Source organism: Stegodyphus dumicola, chromosome 1 (assembly GCF_044657685.1).
Source record: "Stegodyphus dumicola isolate Sdum_Otavi_A_Nest chromosome 1, ASM4465768v1".
Classification (NCBI taxonomy): Eukaryota; Metazoa; Arthropoda; class Arachnida; order Araneae; family Eresidae; genus Stegodyphus; species Stegodyphus dumicola.
In genome coordinates, this window is record NC_140768.1 from 78,936,000 (window position 1) to 78,956,541 (window position 20,542).

Consider the following 20,542-nt stretch of genomic DNA (forward strand, 5'->3'; position numbering starts at 1 on the left):
ATGTAATTAAAGTGTGTCCCATGCATAGATTTTGTAAGCGGGTCCTGATAACTCTCTTTCAGGCACAATTAGTAAATCAATATGGTGTGGAAAAAAAACATAATCTGATGGATGCTTTAAGCTTCGAAATCAAAATTGAACCTTATAAGTATAAAGGTGGTGTGGCCCAATGATGACTGCTAGCACTATTACCACTCTTCAGAGGAATGCAAACTATTCCCAGATGTGTAAAGTCTGGTCTAGGCCACAAAAGCTCAGATTGCACTGCCAAGTGTAAAGAAAATCTTCACTGCTACAACTGCAGTAGAAAACAAGCTGCAAACTTCATATCATGCCCCCAAAACCAAGTCTGCTCAAGCCAAGGTACCCTAGATTTCTGAATAGTCTAGTGCTAATGTTCTAACTAAATTTTTCTAATAATTTCTGAACAGGCCTGCTAATTCAAAGTTCAAGTCTTACACTGCTGCTGTAAAATCAGAAATAATTTTGATGTTACCTGCAAAGTTAAGATATCTGATGCTCTCCCCGAAAGCAAGAGGCAACCACACGCTCAAAATCTAAATGCTGCTTATGTTAATGATATGAACATGGCACAAGCCTTCTCGACTTCCTAAAAGTTTTTAATTAAAGACATATTTGCAAACTTTTCCATTATAGATGTGATCAAGACCTCTCAGGTAGAGTGAATGAAGTTGGAAATGCCCCCACTCCCACTGATAAACTTTCACTATTTTTAACATTTTGAGGACATTTCAATAGTGGAAGTATGACTTAGTGACATATTTATACCTTAATTTCTATTGTTCTAGCATACTTCATTTTTTGTAATAATTTGCAGCTAGTATTTTGTACTTGATTTTGGTCATATGCTTTTTTATCTTTGGCTGAAAATTATTCGTACTTCCTTTTCCTGCATTTTTCTGTATCCTTGTCTACCAGACAGTGTCGTAGAACTGCCATATGCTTTCAGTACTTCTAAAGTCTACATTTAGCGATCAGGGAGTATTCGTTCTTATTCAAGACCCTAACATCTTAGTGTATCGACTGCCTGCTTACTTTAAACTTCTCTCTTACTTCGCAGTGATACATTTAAAAGATAAGCTGATCATGTAAGGCACTCTGATGTTGCAGCCCTTCTCAGTACAACTTAACCGGAAACTATGGCATGAGATCCTGACAACATAATCTATCCGCCGGAAAGTCTGCCACATTTTACTTTGACTGTAGATATTTTTTCAATTTTATAATATAATTAAAATTTGGATTTTTTAGAAGCTGGGAAATGAGATTAATCAGTTGTACCTTCATGAAGATTCCAGCCGCAGATTTTTCGATTGCAGCAGGATATACAAACCACTTACATGAATATAGAACACAGAGAGAAGCACAATAATTCCTTACAACATGTCCACTCATCCCATTAGCCATCATAACCAAATTTTTCACACTTGCATGGGGCTTGCAAAAAAATTTATGTATTTCTTATGTACTAATTTATTATTATTTCCCCTAAATGAACAAAAATGTTTCTAGTTTACAATAATGCAACACTTCATAATCATTCTGCTATTTTATGATGCTTCTTAAGCCAGATGTTGTTGAGATGTTAAATAAATAAAACAGAACAGAAGCAGGTTATTTTCAATATTTTAAGCAATATTTAAAAAAAGCATCAACATATTGCACATAAAATATTATTCCACTATGAATTAACTTGTTAAATATAAATATCAACAGTTCATGTTAATATGTTTTAACAGATTTTTATCAGTTATATTCCATTCCTTGTAATTCCAAGTAAATTTAAATACAATGCAAAACAAGCAAGTGAAAACATGTAATTTCTTTATAATTAATAAAAGTGAGGGTAAGAGATATATTATTCTTAAATGCAATAATTTGCAATAATCATTTTCAAACTAAAAGAATTCTAAAGTTGTTAATGGATTAAAAATTTCAAATATTTTAATAAATCAAACAATCAGAAATTTCTTCAGCAATAATTTCAAATAAATTTTTGAACAAAAATAAACATTTAGTATAAGTTTAGAAATAACTCGCATCACATGAAATACAATTTAGTTCACAGAAGGAAACCAAGTTTAACAGCAACAGTTTAGGATTTATAATCATTCATTTACTGTATACAATATATATAATAAATACACTATATACAAATAAATGATTTAAAAGAAATGGCAATGATCTTTAAATTTCAAAATAGAAAACAAACTGAAATAAGTGAAAGAGAAATAGAAGGAATACTTAAAGTCTGCTAAAAAATTTTTTAACACAATTTAATTTTCTTAATAATTATGTAATAATTTATATATATCAAGATAAAAGAAAAATACTACATGAACAAATATATTAGCATATTATTATAAATATTTATGTAGTGTTGCACATTATAAATATTTATGCAGTTGTTATGTAGTGTCCAAAATTGCAGACCAATTATTACACAGTGGTAGTTTGGGAAAATCTACATTCAAAAGCTACAACAGAAATCTTATTTATAAAAATAAAAAGAAGCTGAAAATTAAGTTCATGTTCAAATGATATCTGAACAATACACTGCAAACAATTTTTTTTAACCACTGTTATACCCACTTGAATACAAGCAAGTCCAAGAAAACAATCCACTTGAATACAAGTGAATTTATTGAAAAATTATATGTGCTTAAAATTGAATTTTCATTTTAGTGCTTAAATTAGAGAAAAATAATCAACATAATCCTCAATTTTAGCTCAGAATTCACAAGTCTTCAACGTCTGAAAGCATTAAGATTTTAAGAAGTTAGTATATTTTACACTTCTAATTTATCTTTAATTGAAAGCAACACTTAAAATTATGGCATTTTGTAGTAGAAATTACATTACTTTAAAATCCACAGAAAAAGAAAGCCAAAAATAAAGAAAATTTAGAATGAAGCACAATCCAGTTATTTCAATTTTTTTTTTTAACACGGACATTTGTACTCTAATCTTAAAGATATGATCTTTTTAGTGTCACCTGCAATATTTCAATAATTATTCAATACAATTAGATGAAAACAGAACACATTTTAGGTCTAAATCAGATTTTAAAAAGTTACATATTAGACAAATATTACAAGAGAGAATGAAGCATTTGTCATTTTATAAATTTATAACATAACTTAAAATTTATATGAATTTGCTTCAACTCTACACAAATTTTACACAAAAGGAAGAAAGTAACTTAAAAGGGCAGAGAAGTTATTAGTTAAGTTATATACTTCTTATCAATTCTATGTGAACATAGAAGTTAAGAAATTATTCATCTTTGAATGTAACTCTAAACTGCATATTACACATAGTACACTGAATATATTCCATCATTTTTCTCTAGCTTTTTTCCATTTTTAACTCTTTACAATTCTTTCATGACATACACACACATATTAATCATAATGCTTAAAGTCATTTTTACATACAAAGCCCTATTTTTTTTTTTAAATGCGATCTAAATATAAAAGAGCCTCTAATTTCTCAAATTGCTTCGCATATAAGAAGACAAATAGGCACTCAAAAACTTGCTTAGATGATGATACAATTAATGTTTCAGACCAAGGGCAATTCTGAACTTGAAAGGTAATCTAAAATTAATCATATGACACATAACAGCAATAGTTTCAGCTTCAATAAACTGAAAAATAGTGATATTTTCATCATTTACTTGCTCAATCTATTAACAAGTAATATTTTCATTTATTTTACCATAAGGAGACGTTCTTTTTCAGAAGAATATATACAATGCTATGTATAATACCACACTAAAACTTGCAGGCTATTCGTAATTCCGTTAAAAATTTTCAAAACTCGTTCTAAATAAAATATTTACCAACACCTAATTTTATAGCAATGAAATAGAGGTAAAGTAAGTTTATTATTATTATTATTATTTTATTTTATTTTATATTTCACAAACATTTAATGTGTACCTTTGTTAAAATTACACCTATAGGTGTAAAGATTTATTTGGATATTCTGGAATGTACTATACCTGAATAAAAACAGTAAACCCTATTTCAAGACAGTTCTCCAGTTTACTGTAAAACACAAACCATTATTGAGAAAACTCGCAAGATTTTCTCAAAATTTACAGACATGATATTTGCAAAAAATTTTTAAAAAAATTGGTGCAAACGCAGACGGAACATAGATAACAAGGAGATGAAGCGATAATGCAATAGCTTTTCTGATCTTTGAAATTTTCCACTTTGTGCGCATGTATGTATTGTGGAGATATCAAGGAAGGATGTTCCCCTTCAATCTTCAGCAACTGTAACACTGATGCTGTAACTAGTTAAACATGATATACTGCCATACATATGAGATGAAATGGATTATGTCAGAAATATCTCTCATATTAGCAAAGGCAAATACACACTGATCTTTGAGAGAGTATATACACTTATTTACTTACCTCTATTTCAGTTTTATAAAATTTAATACTTTATTTGTTATGGATTTTAAAAATTTTCAGTAAATTGTGGAATAACTTTGAATTTAATAAATTTATATTAAAAACAAAATTACAGATCTTGAAACCACTTAAATTTATAATAGAAAATATTTTTCTCAAATTACTGAAACTTAAGACCCTCCAAAAAATAAAACAACCGATGAACTTCCTGTAATTTCTTCAAAGTTTGATGCAATATATTTACAACTATATTGTACTTTTCATATTAATTCAAAATAGAATGGATTAATTTATTATGACAATTACCTTAATTAGCATTTTAGATGCTTCTCAAAATAAGAATTTCACTCATGATTGTCTAAAACTATTATATATTGCAAAAAAATAAATACAGATAAAAAGCAAGAAAAGAATAGGGCACAAGCACCACCTTATCCATGGACAGTATGCAGTATAATTAGACTTCATGCAATGACTCTAGAAGAGAAAAATTAAGCAAAAGCAAAGCTACACACAAAAAGGCATATGATACAATTTTATTACAACTGAAGCTGAATTTTTTTTGGAAAGGAATAAAATTTAAATTAGACCAAATTAAAGAAGTAAAAGGAAACAAACAAAAATTGTTTCCACATTCTGAATTAATTCTACAAACCAAGTAAACTGAAAGCAAGAGTTATATGAAGGACGTAAATACCGAAGACTAAATTTGTACACTTAAAACTACAGTAGGTGCCACTCAATGTGACAGTGGTTGTTATCATTTGGATATTATTACTGAAGTCCTTCCCATTCATATACAGTGGTGGCCAAAATTGTGGACACTTTTTGAAATTTTTATGTTTTTGAACTTTGTGTACTTATAGAAAACGTTATGTTTCACAAAATGTAAACTTGTATATATCATTTTAAGGAGAATTTATTACTGAATTCAATACAGAACACAAAATTCAATTATTTGCAATACAAAAAAAGTTAAACGATAATAGTTATCGATATACATTAGATAGTGATGATTGTAGTGAGTTATCAGTGCTTAGTAGGGTACCCTTTATTTTTGATTACAGCTTCACATCGACGTTTCATTGAGCTGACAAGAGTTTTAAGCTCTTCTTTCGTTATTACATGATGCCAGGAAACAATTATAGCCTCAATTAGTTCCCTTTTATTTGATGGGCGCCTCATTTGGATAAGAGTTTTCAAACGGTGCCACAAATTTTCGATAGGATTGAGGTCAGGACTGTTTCCTGGCCATGACAACAATTTAATGCTCTTTGTACGAAACCACTCTTTTGATATTTTGGCCGTGTGGCAAGGAGCAGAATCCTGCTGAAAAATAAATGAAGCATTGTTGGGAAAGAGATCTCTGATGGAAGGTAGAAGTTTTGGTTCTAGAATAGTGTCAATGTATTTTCTCGCATTCAGTGTTCCATCGATGACATGAAGGCGACCAATACCATCTGCTGACATACATGACCAAATCATAACACTAACTGGGTTCTTCACAGTTGCTTCAATGCAGTCAGGATGTAGCTCTTCTCCTATTCTACGTCTTACATATTTTTGCCCATCACTACCGAATAACGATATCTTAGTTTCATCACTCCATATAACTTGTGACCACTGATCATCTGTCCAATTAATGTGTTATTTTGCCCACTGTAGTCTTTTTTTTCGTTGCTGAAAATTAAGATAAGGCTTTTTTCTTGGAATTCTACCTCTCAGTCCAACATCTGTTAATCTTCTCCTGCTTGTTCTTGAACTGACAGAACCATCAGCATCATTCAGATCACTTCTGATGACCGCTGATTCTATCTTGGAGACATAGTCGTTTTATTTTTCTGTCACCAATAGATGTGGTGCACCTTTTCCTTCTTTGTTTTTTATTGAATTTGTCTCCTGATATCATAAACAAAACTTTCGGACTCCAGATGTAGTCACTGAACCACCCACCTGTCTTGCAATTTCAGCATAGGAAAGACCACTTTCTCGTAACACAATAATATTACATCTCTTTCTAGGTGTCCAATCTACTCTTTTATTTGATGTCATTGCTTCTTGACTAATTATTAAAAATTTTTACAAAAATTCCTACTTGTAATTGCAGTGTATAAGAAACAGGTCCTCCTTCTACAGAACAAAGCAAAATAATGAATTGTTTCAAGTGTAAACATGATGTCAGCTTCTACTGGCAGTTACTAACATTTGATTGGTTCTCAAAACAAAAACAGTGATTGGCCAGGAAAGCTAGACATTACAAACCACTTCATAACTGTGTTTTTTATTTATATTAAAATACATATAACTTTTTTTGTATTGCAAATAATTGAATTTTGTGTTTTGTATTGAATTCAGTAATAAATTCTCTTTAAAATGATATGCACAAGTTTGCATTTTGGGAAACATAACATTTTCTATAAGCATACAAAGTTCAAAAACATAAAAATTTCGAAAAGTGTCCACAATTTTGGCCACCTCTGTATATGACATGAGAAATATATGGCTTATTATCATGAGTAAGTCAATATTACAAAAATATTATAGAATGAATTTTTTAAAGTAATGCTACTATATAAAAGATTAAATACACAAATAAGGTTAAAACAGAGCAAAGAGAGCCAACAACAGAGCTATGTGGCTAAGTAAGGGAGTAGGTCACCAAAAATGTTGATTTTTATTTAAGGCAACATGAAAGTTTTTGAACTGTGTCTCAAAAAAGACAATGAAGAACTAATAAATGATAAAATAAAAGATAATGAAATATTAAAAACATCTCTAACTAGCATAATTTGTGAAGAATTTAACACTTGGATGGCTACTGATGAAAAACCTCAAGCTACAGATTCAATCACAGAAAATATCTGCCCGTTGCTTTCTGATATGAATCCAAGCATGTCATGTGATAAACTTTCTGAAGAAGATGACGATGAAATCGATGAATTGCCTACAGATGCTGAGATTAGGGATGCCCTATGAATATTTAGATAAATGGTACAGCATTGTTGAAATAATTTCCAGAAACAATAAGCAGAGTTAAAAAAAAATTAACTTCCATGTTAAGAATTACAATTATCAATAGTTATTTTTTTCTGTAATGCTGGGAAATATGTATTTATATGTTTCTAGTTATAATTTTATTAAATTAGCTGAAATCCACTGATATTTTGAAGGATATTTTTCCCATAACTTTATCTTATAGTTAATGTTATTGAATAGTTTAAAAAACACGATCACATTAAGTGGCATCTATTGTACAATAGCACGGATAGTTCTACAGAAACTATTACGCATGCCTGCCAGTTTCATAAATTCGAACAGCATTCCATTTCCTCCCTTCTCTCATTTTCAGTTCTACACTCCTTCTCCCATTCTTTATGCTAGTTTTACCTGCAGCTATACAAGATATATACTTGGAATGGCCATCCAAATAAATGATAAGCAATGGAAAGTTTTTTATTGCAGTATAATCTAGAAACTATAATTTCCATTTATGCTGATTTAAAAATAGAGGAGCCTAATATAAATGAATAATATAACCAATTTATATAAGTAATAATAAATTAATGCACATAATAAATTACTGTAATAATGTATATAACAATTAAATGTATCTAATATGCCTTATTTATTTCGCACTTTTAGTCTGAATATTATCCTTTCTGTCCTGAAATCCGCACAACCTCTGGTCCCAAGCTTTGCGGATTTCAGGACTTCTACTGTATATACAATTATAACAGCAATAGTAATATTTTATATTTATTCAGTTATTATATGATATAAAAGTGAAGGAAAATGAGAAGGTGCTTTTATGGAAGGCCGCAATGAAAATCAAATGGAAAGCAGGCAGGTGAAATTACAAAATTTGTGACAAGAGTTCCTTGTTATCTAATGATCTATCATGTAGATTTCTGAAAAATCTCTCTCTTTAAGCTTATCTACCAAAATAATCATGGTAAACAAGTATTGCAAGCAGCTACCAAACTCAGCATTAAAATTCACAAAAAGATCCAGTTATGGTCACTCAGCAATCATGAAAACATACTCTACCCAAGTTCACCTGCTCTGGACTCTGCAGTATGCTTTCAACAGGAAGAAATTAAATTTCTCAAAAATTACCAAATATCCCATTACAACTTTCTTAGCCCCCCCCCCCAAAGGAAAGGGCTCGGATTTTAACAATTGCCCAAAAGGTTTTTTTCAGGTTTTTCTATGCTTTCACTGAGCTTGCAGTCTACAAGTCAGTTGTTGCACTCACTCCAGCTAACACATTTGCTTTGTTTTTTTAACTTCATTAGTGAGCATCATTTTCTTAACAATTATGTCATACACTGTTCAACAGAAAACTTATGAAAATTTTTAAAGTAGCATGTGTTTAGAATTCCCAACAAAGTGTCAAGTGTTGGCATATATTTTTCAACTTTTTTTCAGTCGTTTCTCAGTTTATCATATCAATGCACAGTTTCTTAGTTCTTGGGGGAAAAAAATTAACGTTTTACATGTTAAATTAATTAAATATTGTGTTCTTCGCACTTATGCCCCGTGTAATTCAGCTGGATATCAAACTCGCAAAATAATTAAAAGCAGCATACCTTTAGAGTTTCCAATATACAATCTTGCCACGCTGAAGATACCATCTTTTAATCTGTATGATGTGCCACTGGTTGGTTTCAAATCGTTGGGTTTGTTAAAAATTCATTAAGGTTTTATATATGTATGAAATATAAAGTTTGAAATTTAAAATTCGGACTTCCAGGTGCATATGTTTGGGTGGAGGGCTATTGTTATTCAACTTCTGATGGTCCCGGGTACCATTGTCTTTTCATAATGCGAGAAACATACATACACTCATGCAAATTCTTTATCATTTAATTTCTTTTAAAGTAATACAGGGTAATAATATTTTGTGGCAACAATTTGAAAAGTGATTCAGACATTTAAAGTCTACCAAAGCCTGTTTCGAGACTAATAGCATGAGGTTTTTCACAGAAAAAATTCATGATATTGTAAAACAAAGGAGAGCAAATATAGAAAATAATGGACACTAAATACAGAAATCTTTTATATAACTCCTTGGATTCAAACACAGTAAGAACTTTTATCCAATAATTTTAATACTTATTTGGAATTACATTATTAATTATACAATCAAATTTGCTGAAGATGATAATTTTAGGTGCATTTTAGATTTCTCAATTTACAGAAATTGTATTATGTTATTCAAATAATTACTTTTCTTATTATTTAGAAATTACACATATGTAGTAATAAATGCAAACTTGAAATAAAATTTAATGACTAACAGTTAGTTCCAAGACAATACCGCATAACATAACTATTTTTTAGTCTACAAAGAATAAAAAAACATAATTTCTCAACTAAAATTTAAGTTTCTGCACTTTCAGTTAAAAATTCTAGTGTTAAAGCACTGAAATATTATAACAGACAACATTCTTGACACCTGTGATGAAAAGTATAATTCACAGTGAAATTAATTTACTAGTTTGGAAACAAAATCATACTTAACTAACCTGGGGACGGCTTCCCATTGAATATGCACGAACTGGACGAATATACGATTCACACGAGGTATCATCAGTATCAGCTAATAAAGATTTAACCTGAGAATGAAAAAAAAGAGTACATACTTAAAAATTTTGCTGAAATATTTTTTGCAGATAAAGCTACTTCAAAATGTAATACAATCCTTATTATCCTATATTTGGTTATCTGACATTTTCATGAAAAGAATACTAGAAATTACTACATTTCTGTTTTTAAATAATATTATATATTTCAATCAAGAGAGATTGTCCATTAAGTTAGAGTTAAGAACTGATTACTGATTTAAGAACGGCTCAGAATACTATCCTGATATGAATTTTTGCAAAGTAACTTGCCAAGTTAGAAAGAATTAATCACTTTTAATATCCATCACAAAATAATTCTCTTAATGCATTTTTTTAATATTATGACCAAAGTTTTCTATTAAATTCATTTTAATCATTCATTCATAAAAAGAAAAATGTCATACCGAAATCAAATGTAAGATATTGTATAATTATATCACTCTTCCATTGTGCTAAGCTAATAAAAGTTGTTTTTATAATTTTAAATAATTTATTTCCAATAATACTGCTTTATCCAACACTGACTGTTATCTATCATTAAGTTCTGCTCATGCATGATAACAAAAAATTCTATACTAAAGAAAAAAAATTTGAAAGTTTTCAGATTTTATATATTACACCCCCAAACGGCATTTTTTTTTTTTTTTTTTTTTTTTAAACATTTTGTGTGTTACTTTTATTTATTAAATAAGCACTTAAACCATAAAAATTCAATCAACAGCAATATCACAAAATATTTAAAAGAGCATATCTTTAAAATTTCCGATACCAAGTCTCGCAAGCTGGAGATAAAAATGTTTTCCCCCCTCCGTTAAAGTGTTGCCCCTACTCGCTTTGAAATCGTAGAGTTTCTTAATCAAAAACTCATAAATACTTTACAAAATATGAAATAGATAACAAAACAAACAAATTCCAAATTTGGGCTTCCAGATGCCAATATTCAGGTGGAGATGTATGTTATTCAAAATTTGATGGCTCTAGGTACCATTGATTTATCACAATACAAGAAACATACATTTATAGAGATTCTTCATTATTTAATTTCTTTAAATAAAATACAGCGCAATAATATTTGGTGGCAACAAGTAAAAAGTGAACCGACACAAAATGCCAAAACGAAATTAATAGCCCTTCTGGACAAATTGCCCCTTTGGGCTAAAAAAAAAGCTTACAGAGAAATTCTGATTTTGTACTAAGAATTTATTCCTTTTATGTTCTTTTTAAGAATAATACAATGTGGCCTGCTTTAGACTGATAACCAGCAAATAAATCTTTATTATGCAATATTTAAAAAGAACAGATTTCAGTTTTCCTTTCTTCTCAAATATTTCATCTTAAATAATTTTTTTATTGAAAATTTAGATATTAAATGGTCCCATGCAAATCTTGCATTCTTTTTGTAATTTTAAAACTAGGAGCATTTTAAACACCTTATCCTTGAAGAAGATACTGGTATGTTACAAGAAATGGATGTTATAAGGTAACCGCAAAAGAAATTATCACTGTTGTCTCCTGGTTCTGTGGCATTTGCCCTTAAACTAAACATTTAGGAACTGTACTGCTCTGTGTTCAGTCGGCCAGCATTGTAATTGTGCACTTTGAATTGCAAGAGAGTGACTAAACCATCACAGCTGAGGTGTACTCATTCTATATACAAAAGGTTGAAGATGCTCTGCATTGGAAGCAGCCAGTTGTAGTCAGCAGGAAAGTTTGGTTTGGTTTGGTTTGGTTTGATTATGGCACAGACCTGAAGGGCTATCTGCCTAACCGTAGAAAATACCTAAACAGCCAGCCCTCTGCTGTAATTCAAACCCAAGACTGAACTAAACTGCCAGTGCTCCGCGACTTTACAACTCGGCCGCTCGTGAGCCTTAACAGGAGAGGAATGATCATTCTTCAAAGACAAATCCAGACCTCATACACAAAAGCAACCGAAGAGCGATCAACACACACACAAACAAAAAAAACTTGGTTGAGAACTTTTTACTTCAGGCCTCCCTACTCCTTAAACATTGCTCCGTGTGACTATCACCTGTTTTTGGCCACGGATAACTACACTGGTGTGCAAAAATTAAGGACGAGGTCGAAAAATTAGCATATCAGCTGAATGAAGAGGCAGAGCGGACAGAAAGACCAATCAGGAGATTAAGTAAGGTGATGTACGGTAGCACATGCACACATATGCAGGTAGACGTAATGGGGGAGTGTCTGAGTAGTATAAAGCATGTTGTCGGTGTAAGATCATGATTTCTGGCAAAGAGATTGCACGCCGTATAGCAGTTAAAATCACACCGAGTTGCTGCCTCAGCGAGAAATGGCGAATAATGAATCTGTTAGACGACATCTGGATGCTTTTACCCGAGGTCGAATCATTGGGAAGTTGGAGGAAGGCCGCAGTGTGACAAGTGTGGCTGCAGACTTCGGAACTGCTCACAGCATCGTTTCACGACTTTGGAGACAATTTCAAACTACAGGAACAGCTATCCAGGGGTTTAGTAGTGGTCGTCCACGAGGAACCACACCCGCAGATGACCGGTATATTGCCTTACAGGCCAGAAGAAACAGGCGGCAGACAGCGGGAGAAATCGCTAGACACACGACTGGACGACCCATATCGCGTTTTACCGTGGCCAGAAGACTGCACGGTGGTGGTCTGTTTGCACGATGCCCTGTACGGTGTGTACCTCTAACGCCTGCCCATCAGAGAAGGCATTCTCTGTGGTGCCGGGAACACCGGAATTGGAGAGACAATGAATGGGGATGAGCACTCTTTACAGATGAGAGCAGATTTTGTCTGAGTAGCGATTCTCATCGCGTACTCATTTGGAGAGAGCGGGGAAGCTGCAATCATCCCTCGAACATCATTGAAAGGGACAGGTATGGAGGTGGCGGTGTTCTCGTTTGGGGAAGCATCATGCTTGGTAGTCGTACAGACCTTCACATCTCCGATGCAGGTTCAGTCAACGGGACCCGTTATTGTAACGAGATTCTTCTTCCATATGTGCGTCCTTTTAGAGGCGCTATGGGTCCGCAGTTCTTTTTCATGGAAGACAATGCACCATGTCATCGCACAGTAGCTGCCGAACAGCTCTTAGAGAGTGAGGATATTGAACGTATGGATTGGCCGGCACGATCTCCGGATCTCAATCCCATCGAGCATGTATGGGATTTTCTAGGCAGACGCTTGGCAGCTCGTACCTTACCACCAGTAACGATTCCGGAGCTTCGATTGGCGCTGCAAGACGAATGGGCAGCAATGCCTCAACAACTCATTGACACCCTCATTCTCAGCATGGGCAGACGCTGTGAAACCTGCCTAGCAGTCAGGGGAGATCATATCCCCTATTAAAGACTGAATGTTTCTTGCTGGACACCCATCACAGGGATGTTTCGGCCTTCAGTCGCATTGCGCTCCATGCTACTTTCTCAATAAAGCTTCCTTTTATCCCTCTGATTTCTCTTTTAGTAAGTGTTGCTTACATTACTCATGTCCTTACGTATTGGGGATCTTATGGTATTAAATGTGTTGATTTGGAAAGCTTTTGTACAAAGTTATATTGAAAAAACCGTCTCGTCCTTAATTTTTGCACACCAGTATATGTTTGGATGAAGCATACAATGATAATGGGGATAGAAAATAATTCACCATTTGCAAAGTCGGATGTTTCTAGCAGTTGAAAATTCACCTAGTCATGCAGAGTTACCTAGATGACACTAAGATTTAATTACACTAACTTTAATTGAAAGTTTAATTGTATAATTTGAACAATTGTTAAAATGGCAAAATACAAATTTCTACTAAAACTATTTATTACAAGTGTTTGTTGTCCAACTAACTAAAATATAGAATTTAGATTTTTAAACCAAAGGTTTGAACCATAGTTGATTGATTTTAAAACACTGCCAACACCCGATTTAGACTTTTTACATGCTCTATCATAAAAAGGTAATCTAGCTTCATTTCAAAGTTTGTAATTGATCAGATATTATATAAAAAGATATCAACATTACAGAAACATTTCTGAATTTAATAAATTTCCTTAATTTTTCTGTTTTAACTTTGAATTTTATGTTTTCAAGATATAATATGAATATTCATTATATTTATTGCTATGTCATTTTGGAACACAGTTTGTAAGGGGCTTAAAGTTAATGTTAAAAGAGAAAAACAAAAATCTCTAGTAAATACTTGCTTGTAAAAACCATTTCTACAGATATGCCTTAGTACATCTTATATTAGCATGAATTTGCACATCATGTATTCATTAACTTTAACACGTTAACCATACTGAAATATTTACACATTTTTTGTCTTGCAAATTCCTCCATCTGTTAAGTTTACGATTAGTTTTGTTAAAAATAATTGCTTTCGCCAGAAAACTTTTAAGGAATAATCGCCATATTTTGCACTGAACAGATTAAAAACAGAAGAGAAAAAAAAAAAAAAAAATATAGAACACTAATATCTTGGAGTGCATTATTACAAAAGATAAAACTGCTTTACCAATACAATCCAATATCTTCTTTTTGAACAATTTCTTATTCACTTATTTTCCATTAAAAAAAACTTTCCATAAAACATTATGCCATTCTAAAGCTAGCAAAATATTTCACATTTACAAGAATTTAATACCAATCCTTTCATATGAACACACAATACTTCTTTCATAAAACGTTTTCTTCAGTTTATAAAAAAAGTGTATATCTCCTATTTAAATCTGTGGTTCATTGAAAAAGATGGAAAAAACTTTAAGAGGTAATAAAATACATAAAAATAATCATTTTAATCAAAAATGCATGGTCGAAAATGAAACAAAGATACAAGGCATTTACACTGCAGTTAAGAAGCTGAGGTACTAACATAAAAAATGACATAAAAGATAAAAATAAAATTTTAGTAACTTCAATTATTACAGTAATTGAGTGTACATGCAATCAGCAATCAAGCTACATACCTCACAAAGAAGATGTAGAGATTTTTTAGCTTTCTTTAACACAACATGCACACTGTGCAGAGCTGCAACTAAATTAATTTAAATTCCTTGTCAGATTATAATTCAAGATAATATTCTTGATATTCCCCACAAAAAAAATTGAGATAACAGTGCACATTGCTGTCTCAATAAACTACTCTGATGACACACCTCGTCCATTTGCACTGGTCTGAAAAGGCAGCATTCAGATAGTTCCTTACATCTTGTTGAAAATAATTAGGTGCTCAATTATGCTGGAATTATAAACATAATTACACAGCTACTGGAATATCCTTCAGCAACTCTTGCAAGGTCTCCTTCAGAAAAATATGATATTTTCTTCTATCCAGTTGGTTTGACATAAACCATGGCCTAATCAGATAGTCAATGATTTTCATCTAAATATTTATAGAGTATCGCCTCTGAAGCACAGATGGACATACTGCTTGTGGCTTTATATTGAACCCATATGTACACTTTGAACATTTGAAATACATTAGCACCAGGTTGACTGCATTCATGAAAAGTAAAACAGATAGAAATTTCAATTATACTACACTATGCTACAAGAACCAGCCAGTGAATACTACATAATGAGGATAATCCCCAGTGGCTTCAAAGGCTTACATCCTTCGAAGGTAATATGAGTAACAACTGTTCATCACACACCAGTTGCTATATTGAGGAATATGGCATGAAAAGCTACATCTCATAGCTCTTGTGTTTATGTCTGGCTGAACTTCTATCATAGCTAAAATATTCTCTTCCATACTTAGCACATTTACACTTCTTTAAAGATCTGTAGCAGCAATAAGAGATCCTCAACCTTATTGATAATACAAATGCTGAAATGTTTTATAATCTGTCAACCACTTATTAGGAAAAAGTTTTTCTTCAATTGCTGTCTCTCACTACTAGCCCCAAAAGCTCCACACATGAACCGCAAATTAGCCTTCTCAACAATTACATATTTTTTCAGAAACAGAAATTAAAGTTTACACAGAGAACAATTTGGTGCTTACAGAATTATTAGTTGCTGGTGAGCAGAAGTCCTTATATGCTTTTATGTTTCCTTACCAATCATGCATTCTGCCCCTTCTCCCAAAAATGAACTGTTATGATGTATTCCAATACCTACTAAAAATCATTATACCTAAATAAGCTAATAAAAATACTTTACTTTATTCTGGCACGAAAACCGTAAGCAGGTTTCTTTTCAAATGAATTTAAAAAAAAAAAAAAAAAAATTGATATCTTAGCTGATTGTAAATGTTTTCACTTATATTCCACACTGGGATATTTACATGTGATTGCAAGGATACACATTCCTTGCAACTACATGTAAGGAATTAGATGTGTATATCCCACACTCGGATATACACATTTCATGACTTAATTTTATTTATTATCTCTTGATTTTATATATATGTGTGTGCGTGTTTGAGCCTTAGCATGCATGCATATTATATGTACTTACATTAAAAAATAATACATGCTAAATAAAACTGATATTGTAATAAGAAAATAATCAAAAACTCTTTCTAATCTAATGAAAATTTTTTTTAAGTACAGAAAATGCACTCAAAATATGAAAGTTGAATAGCACTTTAATGTACTGAAACAGAAAATTAACATTTTTAATAAGATGACTGCAGCTGAAGTAGACAAATTATTATAAAGGACATTTTTCATCATACAGGTGAAAGTAATTTCATGATTTATAGACTATAATTTTAGCAAAAAATGATTCATATTTAGCAAAAAATATGCATTGGTAATCCTAAATATTTTAACACATGTAAATTTAATGCTATCTGGAAAACAAAACGAAAATAAGCTGAATGGAAGAAATTAAAAAAACAACTAAGGAACTTTAATGAAGCAAATGCAATATTTTTAGGGTCGACTTCATTCCAAACCGACTTTAAACTTTTTACAGTCTTTAAAATATCATTCTTAGGAATCTTTGCATTAGAGAGTTATTGAATGTTTAAAGACAAAAACTGATGTTGCAAAATACCTGACAATATACACTGACTACCAATAAGTATTTGAACACCTGTGATAGAAAAGAAAAACTAACTTTATTCAAAATCAGTAGTTGGTAGAACCTCCACGAGAGGTAATTACAGCGTGGACCCTCCGGGGCATACTTTCCACAAGTCTTTGTATGACAGCTAGTGGTATATTCTTCCACTCGACTTGGAAAAGACATGGAAGTTCCTTCACCGATTTTGCACAGGTAGTGCACCCCTGAATTCGGCGATGCAACTCGTCCCAGAGGTTCTCAATAGGGTTCAGGTCTGGACTCTGGGTACACGATATATACCGGCGGAGTCCGTGAAATACCTTAGGACAGCAGATATCGTCATTTGCATAGGTGTCCAAATACTTATTGGTAGTCAGTGTATTTCTAGAAACAATTTGAAGCTACTATAGACATCATTTAAAAAGCTAGATAAATATGAGAAGAGTGACAACTTCAAAAGATTCACATTTTTCTCTAATGGCAGCCTGAAATAGACAGCTGACTGCCAAGCAGCTGACCAATTTTGCATTATGATAAATTTTGACAGACAGCTATAAGAATGAAACTTTAATACATGAAAGCTTGTAGAGACATTAGGTATTTTTTGGAAGAAGGCAAGTTGAAAAATGATCAGTCGCCTTCATGGACCTATGAAATACCAGCCCAGCATGAAGAACCACTACACCACGCTAGGAAGGTAGGAGAAATTCCTTATATACTCCCCTTGTTAAAAGGCGACTGGGGTTTTCAGGAGACCCAATTGCCAAATCCTGGGTGAAGAGAATTATCATCCAACACCCTTTTAGTTCGGGTGCCACTGTAAAGACGTTAGGTGTTTTTTTGGAAGCAGGCAAGTTGAAAAATGAGCAATCGCTTTTGCCTGGATTCAAACCATGGACCTCTAAAATACCAGCCCAGCGTGCAGAACCATTACACCACGAAGGCACGCTAGGAAGGCAGGAGAAATTCCTTATAAGCTTTTTATTCATATCGCTTGAACTTCACATCAAAAGAGAACTGCCTGAAAATGTAGAGAATAATTATTTTAGTTGAAAGAAAATCTATGAACTTGCATAATGCTAACAAGATAGGATTCGGATTAATCAAAGATTCTTATAGAGGGAGCTATAAGCAGAACGATCAATATGCCTGTAAAAGTATTACACAGTTACAGGAGCCAGACATTTTAACAATCTGTACATACATGTTCCATTACTAACGTATATGCTCCTGCAGACACTGTTGTCAACAACACTAAGAAGAAGTCCTTGAGTGCTATCCAAGACTCACACAAGTCACTTCAGTGATGACTTACTTTTGCTGCAAGGTATGTGAGACTATTTATAGTTAATGCTGTGTCATAGAAATAGATTGTACCCATATGCTGACTTACCTACTATAAGTAATATGATTTAAAGGAGGTAATAAAAGATTATGTGCACCATATTGATTACTAAGCCTTTAAGCATAGAATTTTACTACTATGTGCCAGAGTGTAATTGGCACTAGAGGTAAATTTTACTTCCATAATGCCACATTATGCACTGGCACGTGGCATTTAAAAAAGTGAATCAAAATAAGTAATATGCATTTTTTGGTATGAAACTATATCACAAACAAATGTATATATTACAAATGAATTTATTGCAAGACAGTTACAATGATATTATTGCAAACTATATATTTCAGAACATCATTCGTGCATGATCTTTGCGTGAAATGAAATTCTGCCAGGGTTCGTACACAATTCTGTTCACAGAAATTAAGTACTTTCAAGGACTTTTAAGGACAATTAATGTAAAAATTAAGGACCTTGGAGCAAATGAGAACTGAATAAATTCAATTAAAAATATTATTCGATACTTGAATTTTACTTTTGTAATACCATGTCAAAAATAAAATAGATCCCTAAGTAATATGCATTATTACTAAACATGAATTTATTAACATAATTATTAATAAGCTTGAGAATGAAATAAACTTTTAAACTTTATTTATCAAGTAGCATTAAATATTTTACACTTATAATAGTTGGACATATTTGAAAGAAGATAAGTGAAATTTAAGTTTTACTAGTAGTTAGCTTTATGTTGATTTTTTTACGTCTCATTTTGTCACATACTTGGTCAGTCTAAAGGTTTAGTAAATAGCAGGTAGATTTTATGTCAAACGACATAGGTTAAAATGAGAAGTACGATCATAATTGGCATGATTCATAACAAAAGACTGAATGCTGCTGTCACTGCTGCTGCTTGTCTAAAGAGAGACCTGCTGATTAAAACAAACCTGAAAGGGCTGATGTAGGCACGGTTGGCAAGTGTTGAAAGTTACTCAGAATCTGTTTAATGCAGTTACTATCTGTTGCTTAACAAGTAAATCGTAGGTTCGAAAATCTGAGCCGACACTTTTTAAAAACACCAACATTTATTTTACACACCATTTCTTATTCTACAAAATCTTAAATGCAACTAACTATCAAACAGAAAAGCAGACGTAGATGTAATGATGCGTCTGGGCACGTGATCCTCGTGACAGACGAATTCTTTAGGGTTGCCACAGAAAGGCAGTGTGTTGCCACAATTCTCCCACCTTTTGAGTGGATGGCTACACACTCAAAACATAAAACTTACATCAATATAAATGATGGTTATATAACAAAGAAAATTACTTAATACTTAAATCATATTACTTGAAAACAAAATTAATACTGATGAATAATACAACAATAATAGCACAAAAAATTGAATCATAATAACTCAAAGACATGAATTGCATTATTCATGATTTTACAACTCTACCACTACTGGTGGTGAAAGGAAATTGCTCATTTTGAGTATTATCTATTATATTATCCAATTCCAATCTAAACAATCTCTGTATTTGTCTCAAGAACTCTGAATTGTTACTTTTTACAAGAGCAACTCTTATGTTGCCATCTCGACCAGGGATCACTCGAATAACGTGTGCTAAATTCCAATATGCACGGTTTTTATTTTGATCTTCCAGCAAGACAATTTTTCCTACAGAGAGAGGTTTATTTTTGTAATTTCTGGTAGACTGCTGTCTTAACTGCCCTAGATACTCGAGCGAAATCTCACTCTTAACAATTCTCTCATTCTCTGGAGATACTTCGCTCTTCTACTCAATTTTTCTTTGTCCACATTGTCAATATCAGGTACACCCGACTGTGGAGTTTCATGCAGAAATTTTTCTGGAGTTAAAGGCAAGGGATCTTCAATATCGTCAGATACGTACGTAATTGGTCTTGAGTTGACAATTCTTTCAGAATCACATAAGATGGTGAGTAACTATTCATAACCAAGAGAAGCACGACCTAAAATTTTTCTTAATATTTGTTTTACAATTTGTATTAAACGCTCCAACCATCCACCAAGCGGCAGATGGAGGATTAAATTTCCATTGTATTCTCGTTTCAGCAGTCTTAGAGCAGAGGCTGTCCCAG

General features: G+C 32.3%; 1 protein-coding gene across 2 annotated transcripts in view; it reads right to left on the minus strand.

Moving 5' to 3' along the window:
- The window catches only part of LOC118200332 (uncharacterized), a 109,093-nt gene that overhangs the window by 23,920 nt on the left and 64,631 nt on the right, over positions 1 to 20,542 (minus strand). For both annotated transcript variants that reach the window (XM_085816678.1, XM_085816674.1), the window contains exon 13: positions 9,979 to 10,068. In XM_085816678.1, the coding sequence (XP_085672804.1) occupies positions 9,979 to 10,068 (90 nt within the window). The remainder of the gene's footprint in view (positions 1 to 9,978; positions 10,069 to 20,542) is intronic.